At 38.6% G+C, this 21,103-nt stretch overlaps 2 protein-coding genes across 6 annotated transcripts in view; one reads left to right on the top strand and one right to left on the bottom strand.

Moving 5' to 3' along the window:
* Positions 1 to 17,351, top strand: arhgef25b (Rho guanine nucleotide exchange factor (GEF) 25b). Its single transcript, XM_068314596.1, has 16 exons — positions 1 to 308; positions 8,288 to 8,613; positions 8,697 to 8,801; positions 11,263 to 11,390; positions 11,613 to 11,679; positions 11,916 to 12,019; positions 12,185 to 12,254; positions 13,020 to 13,109; positions 13,212 to 13,304; positions 13,530 to 13,580; positions 13,777 to 13,854; positions 13,946 to 14,137; positions 14,222 to 14,402; positions 14,487 to 14,659; positions 14,764 to 14,904; positions 15,947 to 17,351. The coding sequence occupies exons 1-16, from the start codon at positions 215 to 217 to the stop codon at positions 16,025 to 16,027; spliced, it is 1,974 nt and encodes a 657-aa protein (XP_068170697.1). The 5' UTR covers positions 1 to 214; the 3' UTR covers positions 16,028 to 17,351.
* The window catches only part of b4galnt1b (beta-1,4-N-acetyl-galactosaminyl transferase 1b), a 16,582-nt gene continuing 11,542 nt past the window's right edge, over positions 16,064 to 21,103 (bottom strand). For 4 of the 5 annotated variants that reach the window (XM_068314598.1, XM_068314597.1, XM_068314601.1 and 1 more), the window contains one exon: positions 18,278 to 19,976. In XM_068314598.1, coding sequence (XP_068170699.1) covers positions 19,759 to 19,976 — 218 coding nt within the window. In that variant the 3' untranslated portion in view covers positions 18,278 to 19,758. Of the gene's footprint in view, positions 16,460 to 18,277; positions 19,977 to 21,103 lie in introns of those variants that run through there. The other variant, XM_068314602.1, reaches the window with a different exon arrangement.

A 21,103-nucleotide genomic window follows, 5' to 3' on the forward strand; every position in this document is an offset into this window, starting at 1 on the left:
GAGCGGGGGAGAGGACTGCCACTGTTCTCCTTCATATCATGGGATAGTGCCAGCGGTTCCTACTCAGATCATGAATATGACTGCAGAGCTCTCCACACACTCTTCCTCCCATTTCCTCAGGATATTACCTCAGGAATAGTGTGTGCATGTGCTTATGAGTGTGTCCGTCCAGCATGATGCCTGGCTCTGATAGTCTGGAGGTTAGTAACTCACCATGAGAGGGGGTCACCACCAGGGAGGGTGTGGGTGTCACAACCTGTTCAGAAAACTGCTCAACAAATGTGGATGCTGCTTTGTTCGAGTTGGAGGTATGTAGATGCTCTTCATGAAGAATTTTACTGTAGTTGCTTTTGAATTGATGTTGAGTTACTTTTCTGAAAGTCTCAAATAGTCATAAACAGATATATTTGTGCACAGGGTTTTGTCATGATGGACATTGTGATCATTTTTCAAAATGAACTTTTTAAATAGTGGAAGTAATGTCATTTTTAGGGGAAAATCTGTCTACCTTTTGTCCTTGTGTTCAGAGCCTGATTCAAGAAAGTGTGAATGTGAGAATGACATTGCTACTTTAATAAGATAAAAGTCTCAGAATTAAAGAATAGACTAATAATAATACATCAGACTATTTAAATGTTAAGTATTCAGCAGTTAAGAAATTTATTTGCAAATATGAGGGGAATAATTTTGATAATGTGTTTTTTTTTTAAATTACTATATTCACCTGAAAATGAGGATGGTTGTTCAGTCAACTTTGATTTGCAAAGGCACCACTAAATGCTATAGATATTTTTATTATTATACCTATTAGTCATCCAGGTCATTATAATCTTGATGGGATGAATAAACGGAAACTGGGCTTGTTTTTTTGTTTGGAAAACGTTTGACATCATGACCACTTTTTGTTGAGGTGATTGGGCATATATCACATGATATATAAGTTATAATATTAAATTTCAGAACTGACAAAGCCTCTTGGATGAGCTTGAAGACAGGAACATGTCGTCAAGCTTTTCCTACAAGTCCAGTTGACTTTAAAAAACACAGAAAACTTCTGAGTATCAGAAGAATGCGAGTGATAAAGTCCACGGCCTATTGAGCCTATGGAGGACCTATCAAAGTCCAGTGGTTTCTATTTGTAACCAGATATGATGTTCCTTGTTAATTACAAGTAATAGCAATGAATTCATACTAATTATAACACCAAACTAGTTATGATTAGCTTGGGGCTCTAATTTTTACTACAATGAATCTGAGATCCAAAAACAGAAAGTTCGTGACCATTTGATCCAACGTGATGAATACATTTGCTAACGTCAGTGAATCATCTCTTTTCCGGGGTCAGGAACTCTTTCCACACCAGATGTACAGACATGTGTTTAAGAGCATGTAAAAACAGACAGTGATTTTCTTAGCCTTTATTCTCACCACACAGTGCGACTGTGTTTCAGAGCAGGAGCATTCCTAAAAAACATTCACATGTGTGTTACAGCTGCATGTTCAATCACAGACACGTCCCATCACTGCCCGAAACCTTAAATCCTTTGCTGTTCCAGTTGCATGGAGAATGGTTACAGAACAGTTCCTCTCTGAGTTGTTCTGTTCTAACAGGTCTGGGACATAAACATATGAAACATTAAAATAAACAGTTTTTTCATGAAAGACCTGTCTTTTCTTTAGTTATAACAAATTTGCTCTCTGTTTTCAAAGCTTCAATTTATCCCTGTAACTTTTAATAGATTTCTTTTTTTTATAACTTATACTTTTATGAAAGTTTCATTCTGCTTAGTTTGTCCAACTAATATTTTTAAATTAGATTTAAAAGACTAAAACTTGGAAATAAACTTAAAGGTCCTTCCACCAATCTCATTGCCATCAACATATACATCACTCTGCCTCAGAAACTGTGACTAATGGTCCATTAGCCCACGATTGTGTGTGAGATCATTTCTGCCAGTATGTGAAGAAGTAAACATGACTGAGTAACACACCACCAAGTGTTTAGTACCATGGAGTACCGACATACACAACAGCCTTTCCATAGGCTCAGTCATTTTTCACTTTTGCATTTGGCGGTTGTGTGTTTCACTGAACCGTGGGGATAACTGACACTCATTTGAACTTAATGTCTAGAAACTCAGAGGAGAAGCAATTATATGATAATTTGTAAAGATAAAACTAAAACATGAATTAATTATAGACAAAACTGCATATACAAAGTTCAAAATGATGATTGATTTAAGCTGTTTTAATCAGCATTGTTTTTGTCAACAATGGATCAAATAGCTACTTGTATGTGAAAATGTTGTTGATTGTGATGGACTCACAGAGAACTATTATAAAACCTCTACAAAGCTTTTTAAGACCTTTCGGTTCATTGTTCTAGCTTAAACAGCCTGATGATTAACATCCTCTCTATTTGTATCAGGCAGATGGAAGACAGACAGAAAGCTGATGATGGATGATGATGATTAGCTGGTGAATATAGTGGAGCATGTAGTTGCTGAACAAACATACTCAAGAGATGGTAGAGACCAAAGCAGAACAAAAAGACACTAAATATTTGATTCGCATTGAATAGGTGTCCAGAAACACATCATTAAATAAATGTAAATGTTGCTCTGTGTCATATAGAATATGGGTGATAGTTTGGATTCTGGGAACACGACAAGATCTCTACCTAATGCCAATGGAATGCATTCTCATCTTACTCTCTAAAGGCAAACCTAAAATCTGACGCCACTCAGACTGTCAGTGAGGGGAGATGGAGAAGATGAGGACGTCTCTCATTTTTAACATGTTAATTATGAAATAGTTTTACAACAAAGATGAAGCCCAACAATAACAAGTCTGGATGTGGTCATGTTAACACAGGTTGCCAAACGCAACCGGCATCAATAGGACAAACATCCAGAGTGGGCAAAATCCATGTAAGAGAAAAAAATGAAATGTTTCTTCACATTTATTGACTGACATGGAAATAAATATATTAGGTGTAATAACTAAACAAAAAAACAAACGTGCTTGCTATATCAAAGAACCGATAGGAAAGACCTGGAGAGGAGAATTATGAGTTCATATTTCCAGGTCAGATAATGTCTTCACATAGTTTGTAAATGGATCTCTGATGCTTGAGGGTGGTTCTAGGCTCAGACTAGTTTGAATTAAACATACGAGGCGAAATGGCCAAATGCTGCAGTCAGACAGGAAGGGGTTGTTAGTCCTGTTCAGATCCAAGTGCTTTTATCATGTATGTTGCATCCAATTTACCCTGCAATGGACCGGCAACTTATCCAGGGTGTACCCCACCTGTCGCCCGTAGTCAGTTGAGACAGGCTCAAGTGTAACTCGTGATTCATATTTGGATTAGCGGCTGAAGATTGTCCTGTCTTCAAAAAGTTGTATGAAAGTATAAATGCCATTTTCAAATTCTTGAGACCAACATTCACAAATTCCTCCTGTATGAGATTTTTAGCAAACACTGCAAGTGAAATAGTTAGATGAAGAATCGTTAGAGTCTGCATTTGTCCGCTGCGGTGTCAGAAAATGGAAGCAGACATGGGGAGAGATCCTGCTACACTGTAAAAATGTTATCTGGGTCAGCTATCAACATGCAGGATATTATTGCACGTGATGTGTGATGTGATGTGTCGTTAGCTTTTATCATAATCATTTTTTACATACTGTTGCATGTTAGCAAACACAAATGACCTAATAAATGAATTTAATCCAGCATTATGCAAGTGCACATGTAAATAGAGATTAAAATATGTATGTTAAGATGTCTGGTGGATCTCACCAGCGTGTAACTTCCCTGGGGTACCATAGCAGTAGCAAAACCAATTGAGGTAGCATTTAAAAAAAAAAAAATCTTCAGAAGAGTGAGTGTTTTGCTGTTGTTGTTTTGTTATTGACATACAAGCCAATGGTTAATAACTATTTACTGCTATGTATGAATATATAGGGTTGGAAATGTAGCCATAAATTTAGTAGAGGTTGGTGTACACTGTGATCAGACAAGCAGTTTCTGGTGCTATTTGTCCATCTAGATTGTTTTGTCTTTATGGTAGTTGCAGAAATATGTGCCTTATCCTGAATAATGGTGGCACACAAAAATCTCTTTGATACTCAGGATAATCAACGAACCTATTTTCTTTCCTCATTGGCCTGAAAAGAAGCGTCCAAAACAATGCTAACATAAAAAGTTAACTAAATGAGGCTTCTCACCAGTGGAAGTTGTCATTAATAATAAGATGCCATGGCTAGAGGCTTCTCCTCTGTGCTGTGATGTGTAGTTTTGTGTCTAGTTTTGAAGGAAGAAAATAATTACTGTCTTTCACTCTTCTGGATCAACAAACTTTGTGATCCATCCATCCATCCATCCATCCATCCATCCATCCATCCATCCATCCATCTATCCATCTTCATCTGCTCATCCTTCGTCGGGTCACAAGGGCAGCAACTTCAACAGGGAGCCCCAAACTTCCCTTTCCCTGGCCACATCCACCAGCTCTGACTGGGGGATCCCACGGCGTTCTCACGCCAGTGTTGAGATGTAATCCCCCCACTTGGTCCTGGGTCTGCCCAGAGGCCTCCATCCAGCTGGACGTGTCAGGAACACCTCCCTAGGGAGTCGCCCTGGTGACATCTGCACAAGATGCCCAGGGGATCTGTGTGATCCTCTTAAGACAAAATGGCAACAAAATAAAAATGGCTGATATGTTTACTTGACAACAACTTATGATAACAACTTGTATTTTTCATTCAATCTTTCATTTTAATCTGCTTTTCTGTGGTTGGGCCACGGTGGTAGCAGGCTTGTATTTTCTTTCATATTAACTTTAAAAATTAATCTTACTTTTATAAAAACACGGAGACCAGTTAAAATAAACATCAAAAGCAAAATACTCTTCTCAGGCAATACATTTGGAACATATGCATTTTACACAGAACTCAACTAGTGTGTCCCATTAGCATTGATTACAGCAGTAATCCTCCTCCTCATGGCACAACCTTCCCATGTCAAGCACGGGCGTGTTGACCTACTCTTCAGCCAGACCTGTCAGAGTTGTGGTTTAGTCTGTGGATGAATCAATCAACCAACTGGGTTTTAGGTTGGGACTGACTGATGATCATTCCAGAACCCCTAAATAATCTCCAACATGCCAGTGGTTGGGTCCTGGTTGTGTTTCCTGAGTTGTGGCATTCCTGCAGATGTTTTCATGCATTAATTTTATCCTCAGTGTTAATGTTACATAGGTAACGTAGATTTTGTCCTTTCAGAGTCAAAGTTCTCACAACAGTCAATTATAAAATAAAAATCTTTTATTTTGAGAATTACCATAGAACTGCCCACATTTTGATGAACAACCAGATTTAAACTAGAGGAACACTTTTCTTAAATTTGGGGAAAAAAATCTGTGGTGTGTCTTTAAATCTCCTGTGTATATCTTCGGAGATATTATATTTGAAAGCTTTCCAACAGGAAGTGACGCCAGCAGTTTTTAACCAAATATATGACTGGGTTTGATTACACTAATGGTTATTTCATCCATCAGACAGCACAGAACAAAAAGCACTGGCAGAAGTGAGCTCCTCTATTCAGGCAAATAAAAGCCAAGCACATAACATGTCTAAAACCATTGTCATACTTCCCGTTAGCTACAAACAGAATGTCAGTGATTCCTTCTGTTACCGGCCATGACCATTTATGGGTTTTATTCAGTAAAATTGTAGTTAATAGTATGCATTAATTAGAAGGAGAGACACAGATAAAGAAATACTTCTCCATGTCAAATCCCTCTACCCTGACAACTGCATAAAAATAAATCAACACTTCTCATGTCATATGAGTTAAACGTTTGTTAAATGTTCAATGTGCTTACATGCACATTACAGAATTACCAGGATTTATTTTGATTATTAATTGATTTTTTTGTATGTAAATATATCTCCTGCTTCTTAACCATTAATTTTGATCTCACATCACATCAACAGATGATGAACAAATTACATTTTTTTGATAACAAACAGCGATGTCCTTTCTAGATGCGAATGGTTTGTATGCAAGTTTGTAGAGCTGTTCACAAGCTGATTCTATGCAGTATTCTCTGTCTGGACATTTTTAGAATCTTAGGTAGGACCATTCTCACATCTGGGATGTTGCTCTGATGTTACATTCTTTAAACAGTGTGGAATCTCAAGATGCAGCAGAAATGAGGGAAGAGTCCAGCCGAAAGACTTCACATTTAGAGCCATTACGGAGATAACGTAGTTCTGTGAGCGTTCTTACTGTAAGGTGGGAGGGTGGTTCAGCCTTAGAGACAGAGGTGAGGAACAAAGGTCAGCATTGAGCTGCTTCTGCTTCTTGTTGAAACAAGTCACTATAGGTGGATCAGCCATCTGATCAGGATTCTTCCTGGGTCCACAGAAGATGTTTGTGTCCGACTGGAGGGAAACCTCAGAAACCAAGGGACAACTTGCATCTCATCTTACTTGGGAATGTCTATCCTTTTCCCAATAAATTCTTTTCTTTTTTTTCTCTCTCAAATTTTTCTGTTTTTTCTTTAAATGGCTAGAAATGTCTGGGCACTATTTATTATTACTATCCATAATTATTCATTATTGATTCATATTGAAGATTAGCAAAAACGCCCAAGGGTCTATGGCTTCAAATCTCAAGCATTAACCACACATAAATACAACACACCCTACACACTCCTGCTCTTATTGACACATAAGCACACATGTTCAAATACACACACTTGTAAAATGCACTAAGCTCTAAACTTTACAATCACCAAGACTAAACATCACAACGCTAAGATAAAAACCAAGTCTTAGACTTCAAACAACCAAAAGGTCTTTACAAATCAAAAAAGAAAAAAGTTCTTTCAATGATGTTTATTTTAGTCCATGCAAAGATGGTCATACAAGGACAGACCACCCCTCCACACACACACACGCACGCGCACGCGCACACGCACGCACGCACACACACACACACACACACACACACACACACACACACACACACACACACACAGGGGCGGCTGCTGTGTCATTCTGCTGTCATCCCTACATTGTTCGTGTGGGTGTTACAAAGAATGAGTCTTAGACATCTGCTTCCTTGCAAGCTGGATGGATTTACTCCTGAGAACATAAAAAAGTTATCAGCACAGAAACAGTTCCACATGTACGGCTCTCTGTCTTCAACAAAACCTGTGTCCGACTGGAGCTATACCACCTTAAGTTAATTAATTAAGTTTATTGTGATCTTTTAGTATTGATTATTATGGTTACAGTTTATGTAAATGTGCTGACAAGGAACAGTGACTTCTTGGAAAAGCACAAAAGGATAATATGAGATTCACGAAACATTCCACTTCAATATCTTCTGCAGAACAGAGCAAAGTGTTGACATTAGCGCGCATGATTAAAATGCTGTGGCAGAGGATTAAATACCAGTTTCCATAGTCAAGCGTCATATAGCTGGAAACATAATCCAGCTGTGGTGTGAAAGAGTGTCAGTTCCAGTGTCAATCCAGTGTTGCTGAAGGAATGAGGACAGTCCAGCGTAAACATGATGGGTTCAGTTCTGCCTGAATTTAGGTCACATTATTTTCTCAAAACTGGAAACTGTCAATCCCGTGTACTGTATATCTCTGAAACCGTTCAGGCATCAACTTTTAAAAGCCAGTGCTTAGATAAAGTCTTCCAGGTGTAAGCTAAGATGAATTAGGATTTGTGTTGCCAAAGTTTTTGTCAGATACCTGTATTCATGAGTTATTAAGTATGTTTGCATTTATTTCAGTAGCTTGCAGTTGCAATGTACTGTAGTTGTTTGAGTATTTCCGTTTGACTTTGAAATCCTTCAGGAAGGATGTGAACTAGCGTAAAGCAAATACGAGGCAGTGGTTATTTTGTAGCATTTGATATAAATCATTATAAACAAAAAGCTTTCCTTGCTCAATTTTGCTTAATTTCAGCTTTTTCTGTATTTCAGCACAATTTTAAAATTCAGTTTGTTAAAGTGCTGCATTTCTAACATTTATTTCTAACATTAATTGCTCGTTATGAGTCTTTTAGTCCTGTTTTAGCATTTATTATAATTTACAACCAGTATGTACAGTAGCTACAGCTTCTAAAGTTACAGTTCGGTCTGAAGACAGGAAATTGAACTGGGTTTTTATGAAGAAATCTGTGTGCAGCATTTGACCTGGGAGGATGCACACCACCTTTTGCTGCTGCAATTTAACCCCATTCATCTTCTTTCTATGTCTCTCAGCGGTAGAGTCATACTCTGTAGCGGGCACTGACGGCAGCATCCCCCCATCAGCGAGCTCTGTGCCCCACCAGGCCTCAGGCACCTCCAGCCCCTGCTCACACTCCTCGTCTGGAGGACCACGGCACCCTGTCAGCGCCCTCAAGAAATGGCTCTCCAACCCTGTCCGCAAGCTGAGCTCTGATTCCAGAGCAGGAGTTGCAAAAGTTGAGAAGCAGATGTGCATGCCAGAGAAGAGGCAGTTGCCATTGCTCGCGTCACACTGTGAACCTCGGCCGAGGCCTCTGGAACCACAGGACAACTACACCATCCTGGCTTCTGCAGACACGGTGATACTTGAAAACAGACACACAGGCCACTATTAGACCGCCACATTATTATATTGTTGTTTGTTTTTGTTTTTGGTGTACAGGAGTGGAAAGACAGTCAACTGAGTCCATTAGCTGTCCCCCCCACACAGACGTCCTGTGAGGGCAACATATCAGAGGCTGTGCAAAGCAACGACACAAAAAGTCTGGTAATAATTCTATTCTATTCTATTCTATTCTATTCTATTCTATTCTATTCTATTCTATTCTATTCTATTCTATTCTATTCTATTCTATTCTATTCTATTCTATTCTACTTATTCTAAGCTCTAGAGCTGTATTCCTCAAAATGGAACATTAATGAGCCAACAGGAAATGCTGATTATGTTTTACTACAAAATAGAATCACAAGATCCTGTACAGACTGCACATCTGTGTAACTTGTTTTCTCATAATCATAGCAATTAGACTGTCAATTTTACAAAGCTTTCTTCAGGAAGGTTCAGGAAGATAGGGCATTATATACTCAAATATACCAAGATATTTATAACTATTTAACTGGTTTGACCTCATGAAGGATTGACTGATAAATTAAATGATCTATTTGATGAGTCCTGGGCTACTTTCCAAAGAATTCTGTGATGTCTATGTATTACACCAACCTTTATCAAGACGGAAACAAGCATTCAGGGTCTATTAAAATCTTCTGTATATCCTCTGATGTGCTTGTCCGGTTGACAGGAACATTAAAAGATAGAATATATAAAGATAATTGTGCACAGGAAGATAAGCTGGGGAATATAGTCAGACAGACAACCATTCACTGGACACAGTGACTGAGAAAAGCTCCGTCTGTCTCCTCACAGTCAGTGTATTTCTCTCTGTGGAATCCCTTATCATCAAACACACTTGAAGAATATAAATGGTGAATACATTTATACTGACACACACTTATGTATCAAGGAGCTCACGCTGAGACTGCGAACTGTAAACATGCACATGTCAATGCACATCCTGTCCAGTTATTTGAGCCCACATCAGTTAACTTACACCAATGCACCAAGCCAAAAGCACAGATTCTGCTGTATATGTGCTCTGAAAAATTTCACACAAGCCCTAGTGACTTCTCTCTGGTGACCCTTCAGTGTACTGATTACTCCTTGAAAGGCACTGTGGAGTGGATTCAATCCTACGAGCTTTTCTAGACAGCATCTGGAAGTGATCAACGACTCATACAGTCTGTAACAGGCTAAGAAAGGGTCAGTGTTGGAGCAGATTGTCAGCAAAGAAGAGCTAATTAAACTATGAAAACTTGAGGGCCATGGGCTGTATGGGAAGATAAATCACGGCATTAAATGTCACACCAGTGAGGGAAAGGGTTTATGGAATGAACCTAACGTTACTGGTCCTCTTTGAAGGCTGTTGATTCATAGAAGACAAAACTCAAAGTTCTAGGGGATCTTGTGAGTTGATAGATTAGGACAGAGGTTGGTTCTAAATCTAATGTGTAATAATCTAGTTTGACGCTTCTTTCACCTAAACAGTATGTTAACCATAGAAACATTATTGATGATCTACTGCTTGAACAGTAAAGACCTATCATTCCTAAAACATGGAACCATTCTCCTAACTAATGTCTTTGCGGTTTTTAGAAAAGCTTATGAATTTCTTGGTAATGAAAAAAAGAAACATTTAAAGAGATAAGTAAATCAAGCACAGCCGTTTGAATGACTGTGTCCTAGTGAATCAAAACCAGAGTGGAGATTGAGTTTGACTTAGCCTCAGATGGGACAGAAAAGCCAGAAATGTGTCTGCTGGTGCACTGTGTGAACAGTCAATTCTAACAAGGTGTAGGACAAAATGAACACAAGGTGCATTTTTGGCCTACAAACTGACCGCAGAGGGATGATCATTGAGAATACAGACGCAGAGAAAAAAATGTGCAAACCTTCCTTGTGTGCAGATTGTTCGGATGATATTCCTGCTATTAAGGTTGATCTTTGCAGCGGTCAGTCACCCCAGCCTTCATTACATCACTTGACAAATGTTAAAATGTTGCTCATTTTTCACATTCATCAGCAAGGATTGAGTCTACTTTTCCAACCGTCTCTGCACTCCTGTCTCTTCGAAAGCAAGGAGAGACATTAAAAAGTGATTATATCTATCAGGTTACTTGGGATTCGGAGTTGGCATGACTTTCCAAACTGAATTAGTTTTCCACAGGATTAGAATCCCCGCATCTTCATTTTTTTACCAATGGTGCTGGTTGCATCAGGGGATGCTGTAGACGACACTTAATGATCTACTTTTATGTCAGGGTAGCTCTGCAGGACTGGAAGTGTTTCAAAGTGCTCGGATCCGTTTCTGAAGTGAAGGAATCAATGGAACAGAGTGAGGATGTTCCATAAAAAGATAAAGTTGGGCTTTCGAACTACTGCAAAGTTGTTCCATGGAAAAGTTACTTACAAGATGTACTGACATTTAAAAGAAAACATCTCCTTTCACTGATGCATTACTAAAGAATATAGATATTAAGATAAGATCCTCAATGTGTAAGTACAGTACAATGGTCGAGTAAATGTGATCAGGGTGACTTGCTTTCTGTCTCCTCATGTCAAAATTTACAGTGATGCTCAATAAAAGCTTTACTATCGTCCTTGTGTGTTTCAGAGTCAAAGATCTAGCATCAACACTCTCCAAGGGCAGGAAGGCTGTCCTGTGACTGCTGACTCAGGCAGCCAGTGGTCTGCTGCAATGGAGAGCGAAGAGGAGCGAAACATTGCCTTAGAGAAGAGCATGTAGGAATTCACCTCCAGCATAAGAGTGGAACAGAGTCACATTTGCTTTCTTGCAGACAAGTAGATAATAAGATTAAGCAGTGAAATCAATCCTTCCATCATGTCTCAGCTAAAAGGCACAGGTCCATCCCAAGAAGTCAAAGTTCCTATCACATGTATTTAAACTTATGATTTTTATATTTTTCAAACAGGCTAGTGATTATTTCAAAATCTTCCTCTCAGATACGTGCTGACAGAGCTGTTGGAGACAGAGAGGCTGTATGTGGAAGATCTTGGACTCATAGTGCAGGTGTGTCTCCACCAAAACTTATGCCTTATGACATTTATGCAAAACATACATACCTGGGATTCTTAAGATGACTTAACCTGGAATGCCCTCTGACATGATTAACAATGTGTGTGTGTGTGTGTGTGTGTGTGTGTGTGTGTGTGTGTGTGTGTGTGTGTGTGTGTGTGTGTGTGTGTGTGTGTGTGTGTGTGTGTGTGTGTGTGTGTGTGTGTGTGTGTGTGTGTGTGTGTGTGTAGGGCTACATGGCCACAATGACCAATCAGGGAGTTCCTGAGGATATGAAAGAGAAGAACAGGATTGTGTTTGGAAACATCCACCAGATCTATGACTGGCACAAGGAGTGAGTCGAAGGCTTCACTTCTGTCTTCTCTCTTCAGCGTGTTTCATAATGGTTCAGCTTGTGTCGTGTCCTCTCTAACAGTTTTCTTTCTCCGTCTTTCTCTTTCTGAGTCTTTGTGTTTGGTTGATGACTGTTTCCTGACCTTCATCACTTTGTGTCACACAGTTATTTCCTGGGAGAGCTGGAGAATTGTGTGGGTGATCCAGACAGCCTGGCCCAGCTCTTTATCAAACATGTGAGTCTATGGAACAGTGAGTAACAAATGTGGATGAAAGATTTTTGGCAGAAGGTTGTAGCTGTCTCAAAGATCAGACTTCTAACTAGGTACAAAGCACTGGCCCACTTCCACCCAGATGTGTTTTATTACCAGAGATCAGCTGTCTGCAGGTGGAGCTGCAGAATAAAAGGTTTTGTAATAATTCTGGTTTGATTTAAAAGTGCTTGAAGCTGACAGCCATGATAAAGATGTTCTGCAGAGACCACATTGTGTGTGAAAATGTGTAGGAATTACAGATTTCAATACTCCATGGAAGTCTTCTCAACCAGTTATGTTCACAAGTCGCCTTAAAAGTGAAAAAACAAACAAACCCTCTACTAATTGAGTCAAAGGAAGAGCGAAATATAAATCAAAAAGTTAAGTAAATACTGAAGGTAATGATTAAGATACACTATTTACTGTTGTAAATTATAAAAGTGGCCTATGGATACACGCTGTGCACTGTACATATTTACTGTTGTAACAGACAAAATAAAATGTAGTTGAAAAGTTAGGGGAAAAAGGGTTCAGCTCTTCCAGCTGTGTCTCTGTACACTTCCCTTGGTGTACTGCATGCTCGATTAATATACAGCTAATTAAATAATTGTTTCTCATTCACTGAAAATATTTATTGAGGTAATGGTCCTACACAAAAATTCCCAAATCTCTCAGCAAACTGAAAACAACATAAAAGAGAAATGTTGGAGTTCACACTACTGTTTACACAAATCCTTTCATTCCCAGGAACGCCGGCTTCATATGTATGTCGTTTACTGTCAGAACAAACCCAAATCTGAGCACATTGTCTCCGAGTACATTGAGACTTACTTTGAGGTGAGTGAACTTTTGCTCTGTAGTCATTTGTACTGGATCTCTCCAAACATGTTTTTCTTATTATTTAGGAATAATTTCTTTTTCTTTTTTGCCTCCTTGCAGGATCTCAGGCAGCAGTTGGGTCACAGGCTGCAGCTCAACGATCTGCTCATCAAGCCTGTTCAGAGAATCATGAAGTATCAGCTGCTGCTGAAGGTTTTTCATACATTGCTTTGTTATAAGTTACGATAAATGTTCTGTATTGTAACCAAAAATTGTGAATAGGAACCCTGCAGATGAGTGTGCAGTCAATGCATATTTCCTTTTTATTTTGTTAAGTAATCATGCCCACTATGATGAATGCTTTACAATTTTAATGTGGCAATGTGCTTTCACTGATTAAAACCCAAATTAATTCTCTCTCTCTGGTCGACACCCCAGGATTTCTTGAAATACTACAGCAAAGCTGGAAGAGACGTTGAGGAGTTGCAGGTAGAAGACCAATACATACATACAATACATTCAATACATAAATTTGTATCATGTTTTTTTCTACTAAGTAATGACTTTACCTTTATGAGAGAATGATGAGTTACACTGCATTTAATTAGGATGGTTCACCTCTTTAACAGGCAATGATAATGGGAATAAACCTTCACCTTTCTCTCATTTGTCCTCCTTCCATCAGCGGGCAGTGGAGGTGATGTGTTTTGTGCCAAAGCGTTGTAATGATATGATGAATGTGGGCCGACTTCAAGGTTTCGAGGTGAGTTATGGATTGTTCATCGCAGTCAGTCATGGCGTGTCTTTTTTTAAAAAAACGTATAACCAACGACAACATTCACATACTGTTTCAGGGGAAAATCACAGCTCAGGGAAAGCTTCTCCAGCAGGATACCTTCTCTGTCAGTGAGCAGGAAAGCGGCCTCCTGTCCAAAGCCAAGGAGAGGCGGGTTTTTCTGTTTGAGCAGCTGGTCATTTTCAGTGAGCCCATCGATAAGAAAAAAGGATTCTCTTTGCCAGGCTACACATTTAAAAACAGCATTAAGGTGCGAGAAACACTGATTTTACAACAAAATACTTAATTTAAATAAAATTAGTTGAGTGTTTTTTAATGTCTCTGTGTGCTTCAGGTCAGCTGTTTAGGTGTAGAAGAACACTCTGAGGAAGATCCATGCTGTCTCGTCCTGACCTCCCGCAGGCCTGACAGCAGTGTGATGCGCTTCATGATGCAGGCATCATCTCCAGAAATACGGCAAGCTTGGTTTGATGACGTGGTCCAGATCTTAGAGACTCAAAGGAACTTCCTTAATGGTACAAGACTTAAGTATTTCCTGAACCACACATTAAGAGCTAGGCTTATTTGAATGATTTTGCTTCTCTTTGTGTCCGCTGCAGCCCTTCAGTCTCCAATAGAGTATCAACGCAGGGAAAGTAAATCAAGCAGCCTGGGTTTGAACACTCCACACTCGTCTGCATCGATGGACCGGCGTCAGCAGTCCTGCCAGCTGCCTCACAACATCTCCCTTCCTTCTTTGCATCTTCCACAACACAGCCCAGCCTCAAAGACGGTCAGTGTGCAGCAACGTTCCATCAAATACAGAAATATTTTGAATGTTCATACTTTTGTCTTTGTACAACACTGTCTATCTGTGATTTCTGTTTCTCTCTCAAGGTTTCTAATCCTTGCGTTGCCACATCTCGAGCAACTCATCCTCCACTTCCCTCCCATCAACAACTCAGTTTGTGCACAGCAGTAAGAGACACCTGTGGGACGTTCAATGGCCTGGCCCCCAGCAGCCAGCATAGCGTACAGGTACATCGTCTGCAGTTCTATTTTTTTAAAATTACATTTTTAAATGCTTACGTATCATAAACAGGTCTATGCTTTCTGTGCAAGTGAGAAAATATTTCTCCCATGTGGATGAAAACTCTTCTTTTTCAGTGGTGGTTTAACTTTTCACTTGTCCCGGAAGTGTGTGATGTGGAATCACTGTGTGATATAGTTTCTGGCAAGGGTTACTGTGAATCGGGGTTAAATTTTTTAAATTGGTGAGATTGATGGAGTTTCTTCAGCAACCTGAAGCTGTTTGTTGTGATGGTCACTGATGGTGAGGGGAAATGAGTCACTGTGTGCCTTTGTCAAACATCCTGTTATTGTTTCTGCATAGATTTACAAACCTGGTCAACCTCATCTTTTGCTATTCAGGCATCCAGTTTATGGAAAACACACTGACCTGCTATTTTATCTTATTTGTTCAGACTTCCACATACAGTATGGGAGGAAATGGGGTGATCACAGCGCTCTTATTAAACATGCTTATCTGGCTTGATTCCACAAAGACGCTCTTGTCCTCTCCTTCTCTTTCTTTGTGTTTTTGGCTCAGCAGTGTTGCCATCCTGCTTTAGGTTCAGCCGTGCTGATACGTGTCTCATGTTAAGTCATCTTTCATCTATTGAGACATGACTCAAAATTAAGGATGACTATGCTCCCTTCCTGCTGGTTGTGTGCATTAGCTGAAATTTGCCAATGTGTTAGCTGTAATTATGACGAATAATTCATCAATAAAATTCAGTGTTATTTTTTTAGTTCGGATTTATCTGTGTATTTATGGTTGTTGTTAATTGCTTTGTGATGTTTGTCATCAAGTCCTATTCTAGTAAAATAAATTGTTATTAAGGACTTCTAAAAAGCCAGAAAAATAAGTTAAAGTGTGGGAAATCTTTTGTCCTTATCAAAGCCTCAAATTGTAAAAGTTCAAATGTGTTCAGACACATGATAGATGTCTTTATCCTTTTTACCATTTATCCCTCAAATATACAAAAGCATTTACCATGTGTATCTCTTTTTTTGTTAGGATGTGACCCCCAGCATCCAGGCAACCACCTTAAATCGCAGTAGAAGCCATTCGGCACATCAACCTAACAACAAAAAGTGAACAATGACCTGCACAGACAAGTGTAGTTAGTGCTCCCATTTTGAAGTCAGAAAACCTCGATGGGGTGACTGTCAGTGTTGTCTCTATCAATCTTGAACTCAAGACATCGAGATGTTTGTGTTTCTCTCTCACATACGTATTTTCCTTTCTTGAAACATGAAGTTGTAGTTCTGAAGCACCATGGAAAAAGCTTCATTTTGTATTTGTATAAATTTGTTACTTTTTTCCAAAGACAAATCCTCATTGGATATTTTTATAATGTACAATACTTTCATAATTCCACATTCCTTCCCTTTGAAGGTGATTACAAATTACTTTTGCATTCTCATTGTGAGTGTCTCAAATAAATACTATAGTTGTAGATTGATACAACCCCTTATCAAAAATGATGGAATCACCGGTCTAGGAAGATGTTCATTCAGTTGTTTAATTCTGTAAAAAAAAAAAAAAAAAGCAGATCACAGACATGACACAAAACTAAAATCATTTCAAATAACAACTTTCTTGCTTTAAGAAACACTAAAAGAAATTAAAAAAATTCTGACGAAATAATTATGTATAAAATTTAGTCTAATCACCCTGTAAATTTTCATTCAGAAAACTAACACCTGCATCAGATTAGATCTGCTTGTTAGTCTGCAGCTAAAAAGGAGGGATCACACCTTGGAGAGCCGCTGCACCAAGTGGACTGACATGAATCAAGGCTACAAGATTTGGACCCAGTACAAACAACATGGGAAGGTTGTTAAATGGAAGAATACTGATCTGTGATCTGATTTTTTTCTACAAAATTAAACAGCTGAATAACCATCTTCCGAGACAGAGGATTCCGTAATACAAGGGGGTGTAGACTCCAGCTGCACTGTGGGACGGGAGTTGTGTTTGTGTGTTCCCATCAGTAAGAGTGTTGTTCCCTATGGTGGGCTATTTTAACCATGCCATTGTTAAAGCGTTATCTGAACTAAGCACGTTTGTAAACTCTCCAGAACCATGTATCCTAACCAAGAGAAGAATGTGAATAAGCTCATATGTGGGATCGTATTAATATGTCGCTTTGACTTGTGGCGTCTTTCAGGAAGGTTCAAAATGATTTGTCATCGTGTTTGTAAAAACAGAAAAAAAATTCAGTGCTCATGTTGCAACTTAAACATTTTCTCAAGTTTCCCATTCATAAACAGAAATGTGGTCACAGACATGTAAACACTTACTCCACTTCTGCTATAGGCTGTAATTACTTCTGTCTTTGTGGTTGTTTTGTGTCTCTTCGTGGCAGAATAGACAATTTTGTAATCATTTTAAGTGTTTTTAAAAGTCTTTTGGATTTCTTGGTTCTCATTTTATGTCCATGTGGTTAGTTGTTTGTTCTTGTCATAACTTTGCATCTTTAGGCTTCATTTGCATCTCTTTTACTAATTTTCACCTCTTTGCATGTAAATTTCTTTTTTTAACATCTGTTCATCAATTAGCCTCTCTTTGTAATTATTTGGTGTGCCTTCCAATGGACTTCTGAACCCCTGGGCACCTCTGTTTGTGCCCTACATGTCCGTTCATTAATCCATCCATATTCTCATTCTACTGTATGAATGGTCAAAACATGTATATGATTTTTCAACTTGAAACTTTTTTTGTGTGTAGCAATTTAGAAGTCTGCACAAAACCACAAAATTGCAAGCTGCAGTGATTTTTTCCCCTTGAAACTATTAATCAAGATGCTTCAGTAAGAAGACTGATGGTTTCAGACCTGCTCTTAGTAAAGTCGTCTTTGTCCCTCTTCTTAAGGTGGTTTGCGTAAAATATATTTTTCAACCTACTGTATATGGAAGGGCATAATACAAACAAAATGTTGTATACAGTGTCCTCTAGTGGAGAGATTGAGAACATATTTACAAATACACACACACACACACACACACACACACACACACACACACACACACTGCAATTCTTCAGTTACAGAGCTTATGATGGGTGCTACTGCTAGATACTCATAGCTGGTTGACAGTGAGGTGAAGGAACTCTGTTACCTTATGCTAGAGCCTCTCTTTTTTGTGCATTATGCAAAAAGTGTTTCAACTTAATAAATAAGTTGGAAATAATCACATCCTTCAAGGCTAAATTCTACTCATATACAGTAATGGTTTACTCTCTTCTGCTTTTGGAGGTGAAGTGGATGCTTCAGTGTCGTTGGTTCAAATACTGACCGTGTCTGTCAGCTACGTAAGACAGCAGATTATAAAGAAATAAAAGGTAGGAGTTTCACAGACATTTTAATAAAGTAACATTTCAAAATAAAAATTTCAATGCTTATAATGTTATCCAACATGTAACAGTAGTGATTTTGGTTGAAACAGGCAGGTTTCAGTGTTAAAACTATAAATATTATTTGTTTGAAAAAATAAATAATGAATAACAATAAAAATAATAATTAAAACTAATAATAATAATAATAATAATAAACTTTAAAAAATCAGCTGAACAATAGATCTGTCATCAAAGGTAGATCGTAACATGAGACAAACTTTGTAACACAAAATAAAAAAAAAGCTTTTTATAATATTGATGAAGTTTGACTTTGACCTCTGTCGACAGAGCTTCAATAACATTGATCGCATGTTGGTGAGAAAAACACAACAAACAGAAGCATCACACAAAACTAGGCTGAAACAGTTTTCTTGAGCTAAGAAAAGTTAGTAAATAAATCTCTGGCGCCACTTTGCTAACAACAAATGAATTATTATTAACAACAGACTGGTGCAGGGGTCCCATATAAAGGCCATGGCGTTAAAGTTTTCTTCTCACGCTGTCACTTCTTATACAGTGTCTTCAGTTTATTATCAAAATCCTATTCATTCTAGCTTTTTCATCTCTTATGAGTAAAAAGAAACATGCACTTTGGTTCATTCAACTATTGTTTTACAGCATGTAATGATGAAATCACTCAAGTCTTTTATTATTTTTTTATCAGTGCACACTGGACAGAAACTGTTGAAGAAACCAGAGAAAGAAAAACAAGGCTTCTGCCAGGTTAGATCACACCAGATTTGACGTGACAAGTCTGTCAGGGAGTGAAGGAAACATTTCTGAATGTGTTCTTCACTTGGCAGTAGCTAGTATAGCTAGTACAACTATACTATAATAACGTATAATAATAAGTACAGCTATGCTCTGTGTCTGCAGGATTGTCTCTTTCTGGGAAGTGTCACTTAGTCCTCAGGCTCTCTGATGCCACTATTGCTATTCCAAGATCAGTGTTCTTAGAAAGTGCAAATTGAAAAAGGACACACGCCTCAACTTACATTAGTATAATTTTTAAAAAAAAAAAGAGATTGATATGGTCAAATTAAGTTAATGTCACCAGCTGTCCACCCAAAGGTCAGTGTCTATACTACAACAATTCAAGAATGTATTTTTTAGATAAGTCTGTGTTTTAATTAGAAATCAAACAATATGCTTGTTGCTCCAGGTGATTCCCTTCTACTCTCATTTTTTAAGAAAACCTGAACTTTTGTGTCTGGACATTAATTATGAATGAGGTCTTCTTAATTCTCCACATAGCTATATGCAGATAAATATGCTAAATTGTACGCATTTTCTCTGTGGTGAAGTCTCAGGTCTTGGAAAGTTTTCAAAAAGTCAAACCAATGGTTTTGTCTGAAACCTTATCTGATGTGACGCAGTGGTGAAAAAAGTCTTTGACAACTCAGAAACAGAAGAGAAATTTGGGGTATGAACTAATTATGAGTCAAACATTGGAATCGATTCTTGAAGAACAGGAGGCCATTTTTTAACTGTGTAGCATCAGAGGAAGCCAGTGGGTAACGGAACTTAGCGTACGTCTTATCGCTCTCTGACTGGCTGACCCAGGGAAGTCTGATTTTGGTTGCGTGATTGACAGTGACATCATCACAAGAGCCCACGTGGAGAGATCCCAAGCCATCGATGAAAAATTCTGCAAAACAAACAAATACAATTATTCAATACTTCAATTTGTTCTAAATAACAGCTCACTCACTGGGGTAGTCATTAAATGCGAACAACTTTTTTCAAATTCTTATGGAAACACATCAGCTAGATCAAATTTTAAAAATAACTCAAGAGGATTGTTTACAGTCCTGAGACATGAGAGGAGGGAAAGTGCTGTTTCTGGGATATTGGTAAGAGATTTTCATAGTCATATGTCTTTGCAAAAATATGTCAATGTAAGATGCTGTCTCTGCCATTAAATCAGAAATTAATATGAAAATAATAAAACACGTTAGAATAAAATATGGGCCGATGAGCTTGTCCGCTGTTGTGGATTTTAAGTTTTCATTTGTAAATTTTTCAGATATGTTTATTTTCCTGCACACTATACTGAGTGTTAAGGATTGTTGTCAGTTTGACTTTATAAACATTTAGTGTTCATTTCACAGTTCACCAACTACCTTCATGTCCTCTTTCACTACATCCATAAACCTCCTCTTTGGTCTTCCTCTAGGCCTCCTGCCTGGTAGTTCAAAACTCAGCATCCTTCTACCAATATATTCACTATCTCTCCTCTGGACATGTCCAAACCATCTCAGTCTGGCCTCTCTGACTTTATCTCCAAATCCTCTAACATGTGCTGTTCTTGTGATGTTCTCATTCCTGATCCTATCGATCCTGGTCACTCCCAAAGAGAACCTCAGCATCTTCATCTCTGCTACCTCCAGCTCTGTCTAGTGTCTTGTTCTCAGTGACACTGTCTCTAGACCAAACAACATCACTGGTCTCACCACAGTTTTGTACACCTTTCCTTTCATTTTAGCTGAAACTCTTCTATCACACATCACACCTGACACTTTCTTCCACCCGCACCATCCTGCCTGTACACGGTTCTTCACCTCTTTTCAACACTCTCCATTGCTCTGGACTGTTGACCCTAAGTACTTAAAATCCTCCACCTTCTTGATCTCTTCTCCCTGTAAACTCACTCTTCCCCTTGGGTCCCTCTCATTCACACACATGTACTCTGTTTTACTGCAGCTAACCTTCATTCCTCTCCTTTCCAGGAAAAACCTCCACCTCTCTAGCTTCTCCTCCACCTGTTCCCTGCTC

The sequence above is a fragment of the Antennarius striatus genome, chromosome 5 (genome assembly GCF_040054535.1).
Source record: "Antennarius striatus isolate MH-2024 chromosome 5, ASM4005453v1, whole genome shotgun sequence".
NCBI classification, from domain to species: Eukaryota; Metazoa; Chordata; class Actinopteri; order Lophiiformes; family Antennariidae; genus Antennarius; species Antennarius striatus.

Bases quoted from the DNA above. Each gene is read 5' to 3' on its own strand.
- arhgef25b (XM_068314596.1), top strand. From the start codon at position 215: ATGAGAGGGGGTCACCACCAGGGAGGGTGTGGGTGTCACAACCTGTTC. The intron at 8,802-11,262 runs GTAATAATTCTA...TGTGTGTTTCAG, and splicing joins GCAACGACACAAAAAGTCTG to AGTCAAAGATCTAGCATCAA. The intron at 13,305-13,529 runs GTTTTTCATACA...TCGACACCCCAG, and splicing joins AGTATCAGCTGCTGCTGAAG to GATTTCTTGAAATACTACAG.